General features: G+C 41.2%; 1 protein-coding gene and 1 long non-coding RNA gene across 3 annotated transcripts in view; one reads left to right on the top strand and one right to left on the bottom strand.

Moving 5' to 3' along the window:
• ZFHX3 (zinc finger homeobox 3) overlaps nucleotides 1-8,702 on the top strand; it is a 246,264-nt gene extending 237,562 nt beyond the window's left edge. For both annotated transcript variants that reach the window (XM_012742368.3, XM_012742367.3), the window contains exon 10: nucleotides 2,772-8,702. In XM_012742368.3, the coding sequence (XP_012597822.2) occupies nucleotides 2,772-4,429 (1,658 nt within the window). In that variant the 3' untranslated portion in view covers nucleotides 4,430-8,702. The remainder of the gene's footprint in view (nucleotides 1-2,771) is intronic.
• Nucleotides 1-14,673, bottom strand: part of LOC105858938 (uncharacterized) — a 111,428-nt gene that overhangs the window by 17,199 nt on the left and 79,556 nt on the right. The window lies entirely within an intron of this gene.

A 14,673-nucleotide genomic window follows, 5' to 3' on the forward strand; every position in this document is an offset into this window, starting at 1 on the left:
AGGCTACCGCATTCCTGGTCCTAGTTTCTTACTCAAAGAGAAAAAGAAGTGCATTAAGACATAGAAGTTGTTGCTTGTATGTGTTGACAAGTAATATCACAAAATGATGCAAAAGCCAGCTAACCATAAACCAGGAAACATACTATGGAAAGTGGCCAGGCACTGAATTATCCTTAAAGCCCAGGACCTTGGCAGAGGAGCTTGGGAAGGCCCAACGTATCATAATAATGTGAAAAAATAGAATCAGAATGTCTTATCTATTCCCCTTGTTTTACAGATGAGAAAACTGAGGCCCAGAGAGGTCAAGACCATTCAACAAGCTAGGGTAGGAGCCAGAGCTCCTGCCCAGGCCTCCGGGCTCCCAGTGCTATGTGCTTCTTCCACAGCACCCAATATGAGCCAGTCAGTCAACAGGTATATGTTTAGTGCTACTCAGGTTCTGACCACTTAGAGTGGACTTGAGATAGAGAGGAATGCTCTTAATTATCTGAGAGAGGCAGACATGCCCCAGTCACCATCACCTGACTGTACCCCGGCTCTCAAGAGTACCGGATCTGGAGTGGGAGGGAAGGAACTTGTATTTGTTAAGCATCAATTACATGTCCAGCTTCTCTCCATACGGTCTTTCATTTTTTCCTTCAACCATCCATTGTGGAAAGCTGAGGTTCCAAGAGATCGATTAATGGGCTCAAGGTCATATACCCCATGGGTGTCAGCCATAATCCACACAAGTTCAGTTTGACTCCAGAGGTATGTGATCAAGTCTCAGGAGGATGAAGTACTTTGCTCAATTCTGATCTTACAAATCAGAAATCCAAGGTCACAGAATTATTGTGAGAAGAGTGTATGGAGTTATTCTATCTAGTGTGGTTAGTGCAGAGCTTGGTAAATAGCAGCGGTTCCGAAAATGTTTCTTAAAATTTGAATCTCTTATGTAGTCTATTAGTTGTAGATACACAAAGTCACTTTAAGGCCTTGGACCTGAATCTTTCCCTTAAAAGCCTGAAGCCATGGGGATGGGGAAATCGCTAGACTTTTCTTTCTTGCCCCAGTGAGCTTTTTGGCTCTGGCCCTAAACTTAAAATGCAGGGCAGGCTCGTTGCCTAGTGGCAGAAAGAAAGAGCCATGTCCACCAAGTTTAAAATCCATAATCCATTGTGTCTCTGCCTCGCCTGAGCCAATTCTACCAACAAGCCCTTCCTAAAGTTTTCTCAGTGGAGTCAGCCACATCTCCTCTGGATTCTTACGCGCATTGAGGAAACTGGATGATGTGATGCTGAAGGACACTTCTTCCTTCATTCTTCATCGTTAATGGATGTTTGTCTGGGATTGGCAACTGGAAGCATTCTTGCTCTTTTCATCTCAAGTATGAGCGTTTTGATAGTGAGTGCTGTACCACCATAGCTGGAAATTAACGTAGTCTTTACGCAGGCTGGGCTTCAGAGTGTTTTCTCTCACGAGGACAGTGTCATATTATGGAAGCCCTATGCCAGCTTTGGGGAAGCAGGTGGTCCAAATGAAATATTGAAGGGCTGTGAGATTTTTTGATTTTACATTTTGGTGTCCCCTCAAGTGACGGTTCTTGGATGTGGTCAACGTAGAGGTGTTCTGAGAGCTGTTGCCTGTGAGTTCTTCCGAACTACTGCCTTTTCGCTGCATTTTATCATCATCCAGAACACACTGCCCATGCTGTCCTTCTCTACTACCTTGCTAGTCTTACTACACCTGAAGCTTAGTGCACCATCAGCAGCAACACCCTCTTCCATTACCCTGGCACTGAAGACTCAAACCAGAAGCTAGCTGTGGATGAAGGAGATCTTAAGCTCTTTTGATGGTAAAGGCTTTGCAGGGAGAGGTAGATTGGGGCTGTACTCCATGTGGACCTGGTGACACAGAGACCTTGCTACCCATAGCAGTGGTGCTTGGGGTAGGTTGTGGTGTCTTGGGAATTGACAGTGTCAGCACCTTGAGCTGTTCCATTTCTGTTACTGCTTTTCTCCTTCCTCTGTGGCTGGTTTCTCAAGTATTTACAGCCCCACTGTTTTTCTGTGTATCATTCAAATAGGAGCAGGAAGAGAAGGTGGTCATTTCTCCAGAAGACTCCGGAGTCCTATTCCTAGATGGTTACGCTATTTAACAGACTTGTGCAAGCACATCAGCTGGGCCAAAGCACTAGGAGCAATTTTCTTGAAATAGATTGCTTTTTTCTTCCCAGGCACATTTTCCTATTCATCTTCCTCTCTCTGTCATCCTAAAGCATCTAATCAGCTGTAGCAGCACAGGTCAGAGAAGAGGAACACAGGTAGAGCCAGTTTTGTTTATTCACGAGGCCTTGACAGGTTTCTTGCTTTTGTTGTCTTCTGTTGCTTCTCTCTTCCAGACAATTTCTGGGCGTGGAGGGGTCATGGTTGTACTATTTCTGTGAAGCTTTGATGGGTCCCAGCTGGAAACAGCTGAGTTGGGGGCCTCTAGACTAACTGCATTGGGTTGGCTGGATGTGGTTGACCAGTGTGAACTAGTGGGCGTGGCATGAAGGTGTTGGAAGTTGTTTACCTGAAAGGGGAAGTGTGGGAGATGGCCCAGGACTGAGTCCTTATTAGAATACAAAGCAGGCCTGAGCCTGGCAGACTTCTGTTGAAAACACTGGTTTAGAGAGGATCCTTCTGGTTTAAACCTTGGCATCTGAAAGTTTGAGCCCATGACACTGGTAAATGTCTTGAGCTTCACCACCCCACACTGACGCATGATTTCTGTATCTCCATTCCTTCCAGCTTTAACGTCTCCTAAGCCGAACTTGATGGGCTTGCCCAGCACAACAGTTCCTTCCCCTGGCCTCCCCACATCTGGATTACCAAATAAACCGTCCTCAGCGTCGCTGAGCTCCCCCACCCCAGCACAAGCCACCATGGCGATGGCCCCTCAGCAACCCCCCCAATCCCAGCAGCAGCAGCCACAGGTGCAGCAGCCTCCCCCACCGCCAGCAGCCCAGCCGCCACCCACGCCCCAGCTCCTGTCGCAGCAGCCACGCAAGGACAAAGACAGTGAGAAAGTAAAGGAGAAGGAAAAGGCGCACAAAGGGAAAGGGGAACCCCTTCCTGTCCCCAAGAAGGAGAAAGGAGAGGCCCCCACGGCGGCTGCAGCCACGATCTCAGCCCCACTGCCGGCCATGGAGTATGCGGTGGACCCTGCTCAGCTGCAGGCCCTGCAGGCAGCCTTGACTTCGGACCCCACAGCGTTGCTAACGAGCCAGTTCCTTCCTTACTTTGTACCAGGCTTTTCTCCTTATTACGCCCCCCAGATCCCTGGCGCCCTGCAGAGTGGGTACCTGCAGCCTATGTATGGCATGGAAGGCCTGTTCCCCTACAGCCCTGCACTGTCGCAGGCCCTGATGGGGCTGTCTCCGGGCTCCCTACTGCAGCAGTACCAGCAATACCAGCAGAGTCTGCAGGAGGCGATCCAGCAGCAGCAGCAGCAGCGGCAACTACAACAGCAGCAAAAAGTACAGCAGCAGCAGCAGCCCAAAGCAAGCCAAACCCCAGTCCCCCAGGGGGCTGCTTCCCCAGACAAAGACCCTGCCAAAGAATCCCCCAAACCAGAAGAGCAGAAAAACGCCCCCCGTGAGGTGTCCCCCCTCCTGCCGAAACCCCCGGAAGAGCCAGAAGCAGAAAGCAAAAGTGCGGACTCCCTCTACGACCCCTTCATTGTTCCAAAGGTGCAGTACAAGTTGGTCTGCCGCAAGTGCCAGGCGGGCTTCGGCGACGAGGAGGCGGCGAGGAGCCACCTGAAGTCCCTCTGCTTCTTCGGCCAGTCTGTGGTGAACCTGCAAGAGATGGTGCTTCACGTCCCCACCGGCGGCGGCAGTGGCGGCGGCAGCAGCGGCGGCGGTGGCGGCTCGTACCACTGCCTGGCGTGCGAGAGCGCGCTCTGTGGGGAGGAAGCTCTGAGTCAACATCTCGAGTCGGCCTTGCACAAACACAGAACAATCACGAGAGCAGCAAGAAACGCCAAAGAGCACCCTAGTTTATTACCTCACTCTGCCTGCTTCCCCGATCCTAGCACCGCATCTACCTCGCAGTCTGCCGCTCACTCAAACGACAGCCCCCCTCCCCCGTCGGCCGCCGCCCCCTCCTCCTCCTCCGCTTCCCCCCACGCCTCCAGGAAGTCTTGGCCGCAAGTGGTCTCCCGGGCTTCGGCCTCGAAGCCCCCTTCTTTTCCTCCTCTCTCCTCATCTTCAACGGTTACCTCAAGTTCATGCAGCACCTCAGGGGTTCAGCCCTCGATGCCAACAGACGACTATTCGGAGGAGTCTGACACGGATCTCAGCCAAAAGTCCGATGGACCGGCGAGCCCGGTGGAGGGTCCCAAAGACCCCAGCTGCCCCAAGGACAGTGGTCTGACCAGTGTAGGAACGGACACCTTCAGATTGTAAGCTTTGAAGATGAACAATACAAACAAATGAATTTAAATACAAAAATTAATAACAAACCAATTTCAAAAATAGACTAACTGCAATTCCAAAGCTTCTAACCAAAAAAAAAAAAAAAAGGAAAAAAAAGAAAAAGCGTGGGTTGTTTTCCCATATACCTATCTATGCCGGTGATTTTACATTCTTGTCTTTTCTTTTTTCTTTTAATATTAAAAAAAAAAAACCCTACCCCTGTTATATTGTGTCCTTTTGAAGGTACTATTGGTCTGGGAAACAGAAGTCCGCAGGGCCTCCCTAATGTCTTTGGAGCTTAAACCCCTTGTATATTTGCCCCTTTTCAATAAACGCCCCATGTTGATAGCACAGAGGAGCCCGGCATGCACTGTATGGGAAAGCAGTCCACCTCGTTACAGTTTTAAATTTCTTGCTATCTTAGCATTCAGATACCAATGGCTTGCTAAAAGAAAAAAAGAAATGTAATGTCTTTTTATTCTCAGGTCAATCGCTCACACTTTGTTCTGTTTTCAGAATCATTGTTTTATATATATTATTTTTTGGTTTGTTTTTTTTGTTTGTTTTTGTTTTTTTGGTTCCAGAAAAGAATTTTTGTTTTGTTAATTTAAAAACGGGCAGAAAGTATTCGAGAAAAACAATGTGAACTGCTTTAGCTTTCTGGGGATTTTTAAGGATAGCTTTTCTGCTGAAGCCAATTTCAAGGGGAAAAGTTAAGCACTCCCACTTTCAGAAAAAAAAAAAAACCCACACACACAAAGAGTGTTGAGGACTTGTAGCTTAAAAAAAAAGTTTTAAAAACTGACTTTCTGTATTTATGATAGATATGACCATTTTTGGTGTTGAGTAGATTGTTGCATTGGAAATGAACTGAAGCGGTATGGTAGATTTAAAAGGAAAAAAAAAAACTTTTGTGTACATTTAGCTTTTTGTATGGTCCAGCTGACAGCTCCTCATTTGATGTTGTCTTGTTCATTCCTAGCAGATAGATTGCAATCCGTTGATTCGCCTAAGCTTTTCTCCCCTTAGTCCCTTAACTCCACTTTCTCTTTCCTCCTCCCACCTCCCATCCTATAATCTCCCACTTAAGGTAGCTGCCTTCGTTTCCTAGAGGGTAGCTGCAGAATTATTTTATAAAAGCTAAAGAAAGAATTTCAAGGGATTCTAGGGGTCATTAGGATCCTCAGATTATTTTTGGTTGGGGAGTTGAAACTTTTTAAAGGCATATAATTCTAGTTACCTATGTCTGTTAGCCTTGTGCATTAATTTTTTTATTTATCTTTCTTTTGGCTTGTACTCCTCCTTATTTGGTAGATGCTTCAAATATTCTTTTCCTATACTAAAGTGTTCGTTTTCAGTTTGTGTAATTGGCTGTGTGCTTTTCTTTTCTAAAAACTTTTTGGTTAGAGGTTTGGTTTTTGTGTTTGTGTTTTTTCTTTCCTCTCTCAGAAAAAGAAAATTTCATGCTTTAAATAAAATCCAAAGACACACCCTTTCACTGCTGTTGCAGAAAAAAGGGAAAGGGTTCTTGTTACTTGAGAATTTGTTTCTGATTTAAACAAACAAGACTTAGTTTAATAAAAGAGTAAAACAAAAGATTCCCAGGTTGTTATGTGCTTCTTCTGCAAGCAGAGAGGCAACTGTTAATGACAATTCCATATACCAAAAGACGCATTTTTTACTTCAAAGTTTTGTCCTTGTGTTAGGCAGTCTGAGCGGCGAGTGATCCAGAGCGCAGCCAACAAAGAAGCAGATAGCAATGTACAGAAAGCAAAAAAGGAACTGTATGTGAGGCACTTGTGTTTATGTTAATATCCGTATTCCTGTAACACACAATACAACGCAACACACACCCTTTCTCATCTTAAAAAAAAAAAAAGGTCTGAACTTTGAAAGGAAAACTTTGTGCTGCTAAAACATAGATTTTGGAGACAAATAGATGCTTTGCTGTTTCACTTTCATAGCCAAACATCAACAGAAACAATCTCCCCTTGCCCTGAAAGTGTGAAATCCTTCTCCCCTTCATTTTCTTCCTTATGTTTCAAAAGGGAACTTTGAAGACTGTGAATGCAGGTTCCATTGGTCACCTTTCGGGCTTCTTTCCCCAGTGCTGAAGCCACTCAACGACTTTGCAAAAGACTGGAGCATTCCAAGATCTGAAAATGGATTTCTTTTTTCTTTTTTTCTTTTTTAGCCGGGACTATTTTATTTTTATGAATTTGTTTTTAGTTTAATGAAAGAATAGATCCTGAAATGTTGTACATATTTCTAACTAGGCTGATGCACAGTGCAAATTCCTTTTTTAATTGTTTTTTTAAGTAGAAATACTAAAGAAAACCATCTAACTATTCATACCAGTATCCAGTTGTAGCATAAAGTGTCAAAAGCAAGTACGCAAAACATTTACTGTTTTAACATGCTCTTTCCTTTTAACAAGAATTCTTGTATTTCTCCCAGTGTTTGAGATGAACATTTTTAAATTTTAAAGTTGTACAGTTTTTTGTTTTCCATTATTTTATCTTGTTTGTAACTCTATGAAATATATATATATTTTTTGCCATTTAACTGTTGTATGTTACTCTGTGTCTGTATCATATAGAAAAAAATTGTTTTTGTTTTTGGTTCTCTATGTGATATCAATTAACAATTTAACACTAGCTTTACCTGTCAAATTCTGCTAGGTCTTCTCTGAAAACTTTGTTTTTAAAAATGTTATTGCTTGGTAATAGTGCAATTTCTGTCCCCCTCCCTCCTCCCTCTACTAAGTTCTTTTCTTTGTAATTTTGCCCCCCTCCCATGGTTTTGGGGTTTTGTTTTTTTTTTGAGCTACTATGCCATCCTCCCTCTGTGAGGAAGAGTGATTGTCAGTGTTTTGTTATGCCATAGGCCTTGACCTGTGGGTGTGTTTGGCAACAGTAAGGTGGTTGGGTAGATTAGCTAAGCGCACTCCCACCCACCAGTGTTCCTCAGAGGGGTTACGTGATTGTTTCAACCTGGAGTGGGTTGCACACTTAATGCTTTTCTCTACAACTCTACCACCCACATATATGTTCATTCAAAAGAGAAAAAATAATTCTCAGAACTAACCCAGAACTAGCAAAGCAGTCAGTGATGGTGAAAATTAGAGGTCAAACAGGAGCCAGTTAGATGTTTGTGAGCTGACATCCACAGTGGCTATGACCAGTACCATTTACAAAGCATGAATTCACTACAATGCTCAACTGTTTAGCTTGATCTCACTCGGGGAATTTACTCCTGTCTGCTGCATAGTAGGTAGCTGGGTAGGATATATCTCAATTCACTTTTTAAATTAGTTCTTCACTTCCATTGACACTTCATTTTTTGATTTTTTGGTTTGTCCAAATACTCCATAGTGTGGGTTAGTGCTGGACACCAGTCTGTCACTGCACCATACTGACCCACAGAATGGGAGTTACTTCATCCATCCTTCCAAAAAGAAATTTAAAAAGAAAAAAAAAATGTACACAAGGAAAAGTTTCATACATCTAGGAAGTTTTTTTTTTTTAAATTAAAAGCTATTTAAAGAGATGAATGTGGCCAAAGTTTTACACAATTGAAAAATAAAGTAAAACAGACGGCATGTGTTTAAACCTGAGTTTATCAGGCATGGCAGGAAGTTGCAGGAGAGAGAGGCAGTGACCCAAGCCAGTGCACTTGATGTTCATGGACATATATTTTTTTTAAATAATAAATTAAATTAAGACATTTTAAATAGAAGCATAAATTGAGTTGGTTGTTGGCGCTGAGATACTGCCCACTGTGAAACAAAGCTTTGACTAGTTTTTTTTGTTTGTTTACTTTCTTCAGGGGGGAGGGGGGCAAGTTTGGGTAGGAAAGAAAGCATAAATGAACGTGACCCTGAGGTGAAGAGGTATATGAACAGCCTTTGCAATGTACAAAAAAAAAAAACAAAAAAAAACAAAAAAAAAAACAACAAAAAAAAATAGAGCAAGTGAAACCAAAAATGATGTTCTTGGTGTTTTTCTATAATGTAGTCTTGTTAGCTTTTTTGTTACTGTAACAATGCTGATCTCGAACTGTACCAAAATACATGGAGACTAACAAACAGAACCACATGGAACTTTCAAACTGAAAAAAAAATTTGTCACAAAAACTTTGTTGTCATAGTTAAGTTGATTGTAGATGGTAATTGAATATACTCCTTTGAAAATATTTCATCAAGTATGTTTCCTGCTCATTGTGATACATTAAAAAAAATATGAGCAAAAGTTCTTGTCTCTGTTAGAGATTTTGTGTACATGCATATGTGCATGCATGAGAGAAAGGTTGATGGATGGTGAAGTATAAATGTGAACAATATCTTGAGGTTGCATGTGCAGGGAGTACTTACTCCAGGGTACACAAGAATGTACTCAAGCTCTTTGGTGTTAATAAGCACCCTTAAGTTTGGGCCATGATGCTGAGTAGGTAATTTCACTGGGGGGGTTACCCTGACATGTTGGAGAATACTTGGCCCCAGAGCACCTTAATAGCAACGAGATTTTTGCTTAAAGTGTTTACATGAAAATTTTAGATATTTGGCAGAATCACAAGCCAAGAAGTTTTGCTGATGGCCAGGAGAGAGGGGTTCAACTTTTCTGAATGGGAATTGGATCTAGTGTTTATGACAGAAGAAGATGAATGGTAGGTTGAATTAAGTGGATGACTGACTACATTTACCGGTCCTAGTAATGGATTTCTCTGAACCTATGTTAGAGCAGAATTTGGGAAAGGCAAAGTCTGTACAACAATAGTAGCAATAGTAATTTCTGCATACAAGAGACTCCAGTCTTCTCATCAAAAAAACTCTTACAGCAGAAAATACCTGAAATTCATTAATAAGGAATAAATACATCCAAGATCAGGCCCAAAAGCCTTCCATTCATCTCTAATTTATAGTCACGGCTAGTAAATAATTTATCAAACTCTAGCAGCTGGGCTTGGACAGCAATGTAAGCTATGTCCTTGCAAGGTCTGCCCTCAAGTCAACAGGGATCTTTTCTTCCCTAGGAGTTAACCTACACAATCCTCTTCTATTGGCTTAGACTGCCATAGTCAACCAAGTCTTTTCCTTAGTTCCTACAGCAGGAATTCAAGAATTAGCAGTGACCCTACTAATTCAAAATTTCAAAGAATTCTACAACTGGAACAGGCATTACTAACGCTCAGAGAGGAAACCTGGTTCCCTGGCCAGTGCCTGAACCTCTGTGCAAAACATGTAGTGTCACTGTCCCTAATGAAATCCGGATCTTTACCCAGGCATTGTACCTTTCTTTTGGGTGTTCCTACAGAAGCAAATGGCTTCTAGCTATGTTTTCTTGGCACACAGTTATGTTGCTGATCTCTCTTCCCAACCCATGAAAAGGTACAGTATGATAAAAATTGTTCTGACCCACTGCCTCATCCACCTTTCTAAGCTATAATTATTTTAAGATCTGGCAGGATTGCATTGAAGCATTTTAAATAGAACTAGTTTTACAGTGAGGTTTTGCTGCTTCAGCTCTTTGAAGAAAAGTGACAACAATTGAGATTTTTCTACACATAAATTTTTAACAAGAAAGTAAGACAAAACATTAATGATGGTTGAGCCCTTTGTATCAAAATCCCTGAGCAAAATTATCTAAATTACACTAACAGAGGGATGAATAAGAGACCTGTAGCTCTTTCTATTACTGAAAAAGCTTTTTATTTCCTTGAGGGGAAAAAAAATCTTCCAATCTGGCTTCAATATCATGCTCATGTGGATGAATTAATGGTTCCCCCCCACACACTGGAAAATAAAATGGCAACATCTTAAAATGGCTGATATGTATTAAGTAGCTGTTTCTAATTTTGCTTTAAAGAAACGTCTGTAGTGCCTAGCCTCTGTTACAGACTAATGACCTTCCAAATCTCACTTTTAACAAGTTTAGACTTTAAGTTGTAAGAGCACAAGCAGTTTAAGAGTCAAGTTGAAGGATGAGAAGTTTGCACCTGCTGCTCTGCTCTGCAGCCTTAATTACAGCAGGACACATATGCTCGCTCAGCCTCTGTACGTTACTGCTGGGGATGAGCCAGCCAAGGTTCTGGCAAAACTTGTGAAGAAATTAGTGCTCTCAGGACCATTAAAGTACAGGCAGTTTTCCATTATTCTTTACTTCATGATAAAAGTGGGTATTTTCTTTCTCTCTCTCCTTCCTTCTTTCCTTCTTTCTTTTTTTAAACTAGAGGCATGTTTTTAACATGTCCTAGCCAGTGGGCTTGGGTTTCTCAGCCTCTCTTCTTGAGTTTTTAAATGACAGGCATTATAAATAAATTTGGTTTTGATCCTTTATTCATGACTGCTTCACTTATCCTCTGTGGAAAAGATGGACAAAAAGGTATTTAATTCAACTTTTAAATCCCTTATTAACATGGGAATGACAACTCTCTGATAAACTGTTTTACTCTTGGGACAAGATCCCTTGGCCTGAGAAATGAGTGCTGAGAGGCAGCTAAGAAGAAAGAGCAAGAGAAGCATCATTGGCTACTTTCTAGCTGTTTGTGATGCTCCAAGCTGCTTTCTACTACTCATTCTTTCTTGCCTTCCTACTCTCAATACACTACTCTTCCCCAGGCTCCCTTATGCACTAATGCTGGTTTTTGATGTCCCTGTAATGCCTTATATTTGCGTGACACTTGTAAAAATACCTTGTAAAACTATATACTTATTTTTCTTCCTCAAATGATCTATAAGGTAGGCAAAGTGGGTGACATATTTATCCCAGTGTTCAGGACAGTAAGGTGATGAGTCGGGGAGAAGGCACCAACAGTGTTGAGCCTCTGTCCGGTGCCCCTGCCCAGCACACTATTTCCTGAGACACTAGACAAGAGTGGTTGAGTGTGGACTGTATCAGAGTGGGAATGATACAGTTCAAATTCTGGCTCCACCACTGAGTTAGTTATTCTCACTGTAAAATGAGGATAATGGTACCTACTTCACAAAGTTGTTGTGAAGATTAAATAAATATATGTAAAATGCTTAGAATACTACCTGGTACATACTAAGTGCTAAATATCTGTTGCTGTTATTGTATGAACTCTCCACTTCTTTCTGTACGTCTCTTGGGATTGCAGCTTTCTAACTCGTGCTTTATTTCATCCAAAGAAAGTTTAGGAACTACAGCTGTATAATTAAGTCCCATTGAGGCTCTGCCATACATTTATCTCTGACACTTTCCTGTCTGTACATATCTCAGAGGGTGCACAGATCCTTTTGAAGGTTTTTGCTCATGAGTTAGTACAGGGGTACAGTACAGCAGTTTGCATTTCAGTATTTCAGTGGCCAACCTCTAGTGATTAATTTGGTCATCAGGAAGAATGGCTTATAGTTTTGTTTGCAAGACCAGATATATTTCTGCTTCATCGTGCCTTTAAGGGTGAGCAGCTTAAATATATGGGGTTACAGAATAGAGGATATGGGATAAGTTGTGACAATTTGCCCCTGCCTGTTTTGCGGTGGTTTAGATGTACAAGTTGAGAGGTGCAACATGTGAGATGGGAGTAAGAAAGTGAATGAACTGTTGGTGAAACAAAAATTAAAAGGGGAATACACACAAAAGAATGCAGCAAGGGGCTTTCTCTACCCTTAAACACAGGAAGAGGTTTTTAAAATACTATTCAAATAAGCTACAAAGTAAACATTTGGAAGAAGCATGGAAAAGAGTCAGTGAAAAGTAAATTAGCACAGAGAAAAGACTTCAGTGTTTCTATGACAGCCTCTGTATATAAGAACTCATCAATGATGCAGGCTTTATGAGGCTATGGCCCTATCTGTGAACTCTATTTTTATTCAGAAACATGAATGGCCTTAGAAATAAAGTTGTTGCTATAGATATCAGATGGTTAGTAAAGGCTATAGAGACTGACTGGCGAGTGAGTTTTCCTTTTCTCTGAGGATGACAACCCAGAAATGTAGCTTTGTCATACTGCCTGTAGATAGGATGCTATCAGTGTCTTCATTTGGTTTCTTTGCTACATGGAACTAAGTTTGACATTGTTTGAATTGTTATCAAAGTGTGATTTGCACTGAGCTGAATTCTGGTTTTTTTCTTTCAATACTTTAAAGATAGTGTTTTACTGGTGCCTCATTTACATTATTTCTAAAAATAAATCTGTTGTCATCCTTATTTTTTTATGTATATTTTTCTCTAGTTACTTTTAAGATTTTTCTCTTTATCACTAGTTTTATCACATCACCGTTTTATTATGATGAGCCTTGGTGTAGTTTTAATCATGTTTCTTGTGTTTGTAGTCTATTGAGTTCCTGGATATGTGGGGCATTACTTTTCATCAAAGTTGGAAATTTTTCTGCCCCTTGCCGCTTCTCCTCTCCCTCCCCACCCCATGACTAGTTATAGGCTACTTCAACTTAACTCACAGTTGACTGATGCTCTGAGTTTTTCATTTGTTTTGTTAGGGACTTTTTTTAAAACTCTTTTCTCTGTGTGTTACCTTTTGGATAGTTTCCAATGGTCTGTCTTCAAGTCCACTTGTATCTTCTCTAATCTGCCACTAATCCTATCCAGTATATTTTTTCACCTCAGATATTAAAGTTTTTATCTCTAGAAGTTTACTCTGGGTCTTTTAAAATATTTTCCACACTTCTGCTTAACTTCTGAATATATGGAAAACAGTTATAATAATTGTTGTACTGTCATCCTGTGCTAATTCTAACATCTGTGTAAGCTCTGAGTCAGTTTCAGTTGATTGTTGTCACATGGTTCTGTTTTCCTCCCTCTTTGCATATCGGGTAATCTTTGATTAGATATCAGACATTATGAATTTTACCTTTTCGGGTGCTGGATATTTTTATATTCCTGTAAATTTCCTTAAGCTTTGTTGTGGGGTATGTTTAAGTTACTTGGAAATAGTGTAATCCTTTCAGGTCTTGTTTTTGAGTTTTTCGGGGCAGGACCAGAGCACTATATATAGTCTAGGGCTAATTATTCCCCACTCCTGCAGAACAACCCTTCTAAGAACTCTTCTCAAACATCCCATGAATTGTTTCCCATGCTGCATGAGTATTAGGTACTCTTGTTCCCTCTTATACTTTTGGCTGGTTCTTTCCCAGGCCTCAAGTTTCCTTACATGCATGTGCTGATCAGTACTTTTCTGAAAACTGTGAGGGACCCTGTGAAGATCTCCAGAGTTCTCTCTCTTTTCTTTTTCTCTGACCTACAAATTCTAGCTGCTTTGGTCTCCCTAGACTCAGCTTTATCTCTTCAACTCAGGTACTCTCCTGTGCTTCACTTAGGTTCCTCACCCTGTGCTGTGACCTGGAAAGTCTCCCAAGGCAGTAAGGTAGGGTAACCATAGGGCTCACCTTGTGTGCTTCTCAGGGATCACTGTCCTTCACTGTGTGATGTCTAATGCCTTGAAAACCTTTTTTCCATATATTTAATCCTGATTTTCACTTGTTTCAGCTGAGAGGGTACATCTGGTCTCTATTATTCCATCTCAGCTAGAAGCTGAAGTCAAATTTATTTTTTGGATATATGTGGTAAGAGTCCTGCACACATTTCCAAAGTGCTGCCAACACTTAAAAAACTTCCCAAAAGGTCTGAATTAACACCGTAGCCTAACTTTCCCAGCAGGTGGTATTAAATTGCTATTTAAAAGCAGTTACATGGTTTGGACATGATGGTACTAGCTGACTTCTTAAGATTAAGTGTTGCAATTAATTCATACTTTTGCTTATAGTAATCACAGGTGTAAGAAAGGTAGGTAAATGCATGAATTCTTCTAGCCACCTTTTTCTCTTGCCATAATACCACATACAATGGGAAAACCATTTCCTAGGTTTTGAAGTTGTAAGCCAGTACATGGAAGCAGAGGTGTGACTGACCCTAAAACACTATTTTATCTCTTCCCCTTTAACTACAAGGGTTATTGCTATTCATAAAGTTATTCAAGGCTTTTTTATAATAAACCATTTCGTTTCAATGTCTTCCTTTACACAGAATTTTACAGGTTAACTAAATGTGGCTCAAGGAAATCCACTGATTTGAAAGTGTGGCTCTTACTCTCAGAAGAATTCATTGTACTGAGTAATACATGGGAATGAAAAAAATCAGACCCCAGCAGACACTAGTCATTTTTGCTAAACTTAAATAATGTGTTCTATTTGTATGTTTGTTTATTTGGGCAGAGCTTAGTTTCTACTTAAATTGGGCATATAATACATCCATGACAAA

This window comes from Microcebus murinus, chromosome 20, assembly GCF_040939455.1.
Source record: "Microcebus murinus isolate Inina chromosome 20, M.murinus_Inina_mat1.0, whole genome shotgun sequence".
Lineage (NCBI taxonomy): Eukaryota > Metazoa > Chordata > Mammalia > Primates > Cheirogaleidae > Microcebus > Microcebus murinus.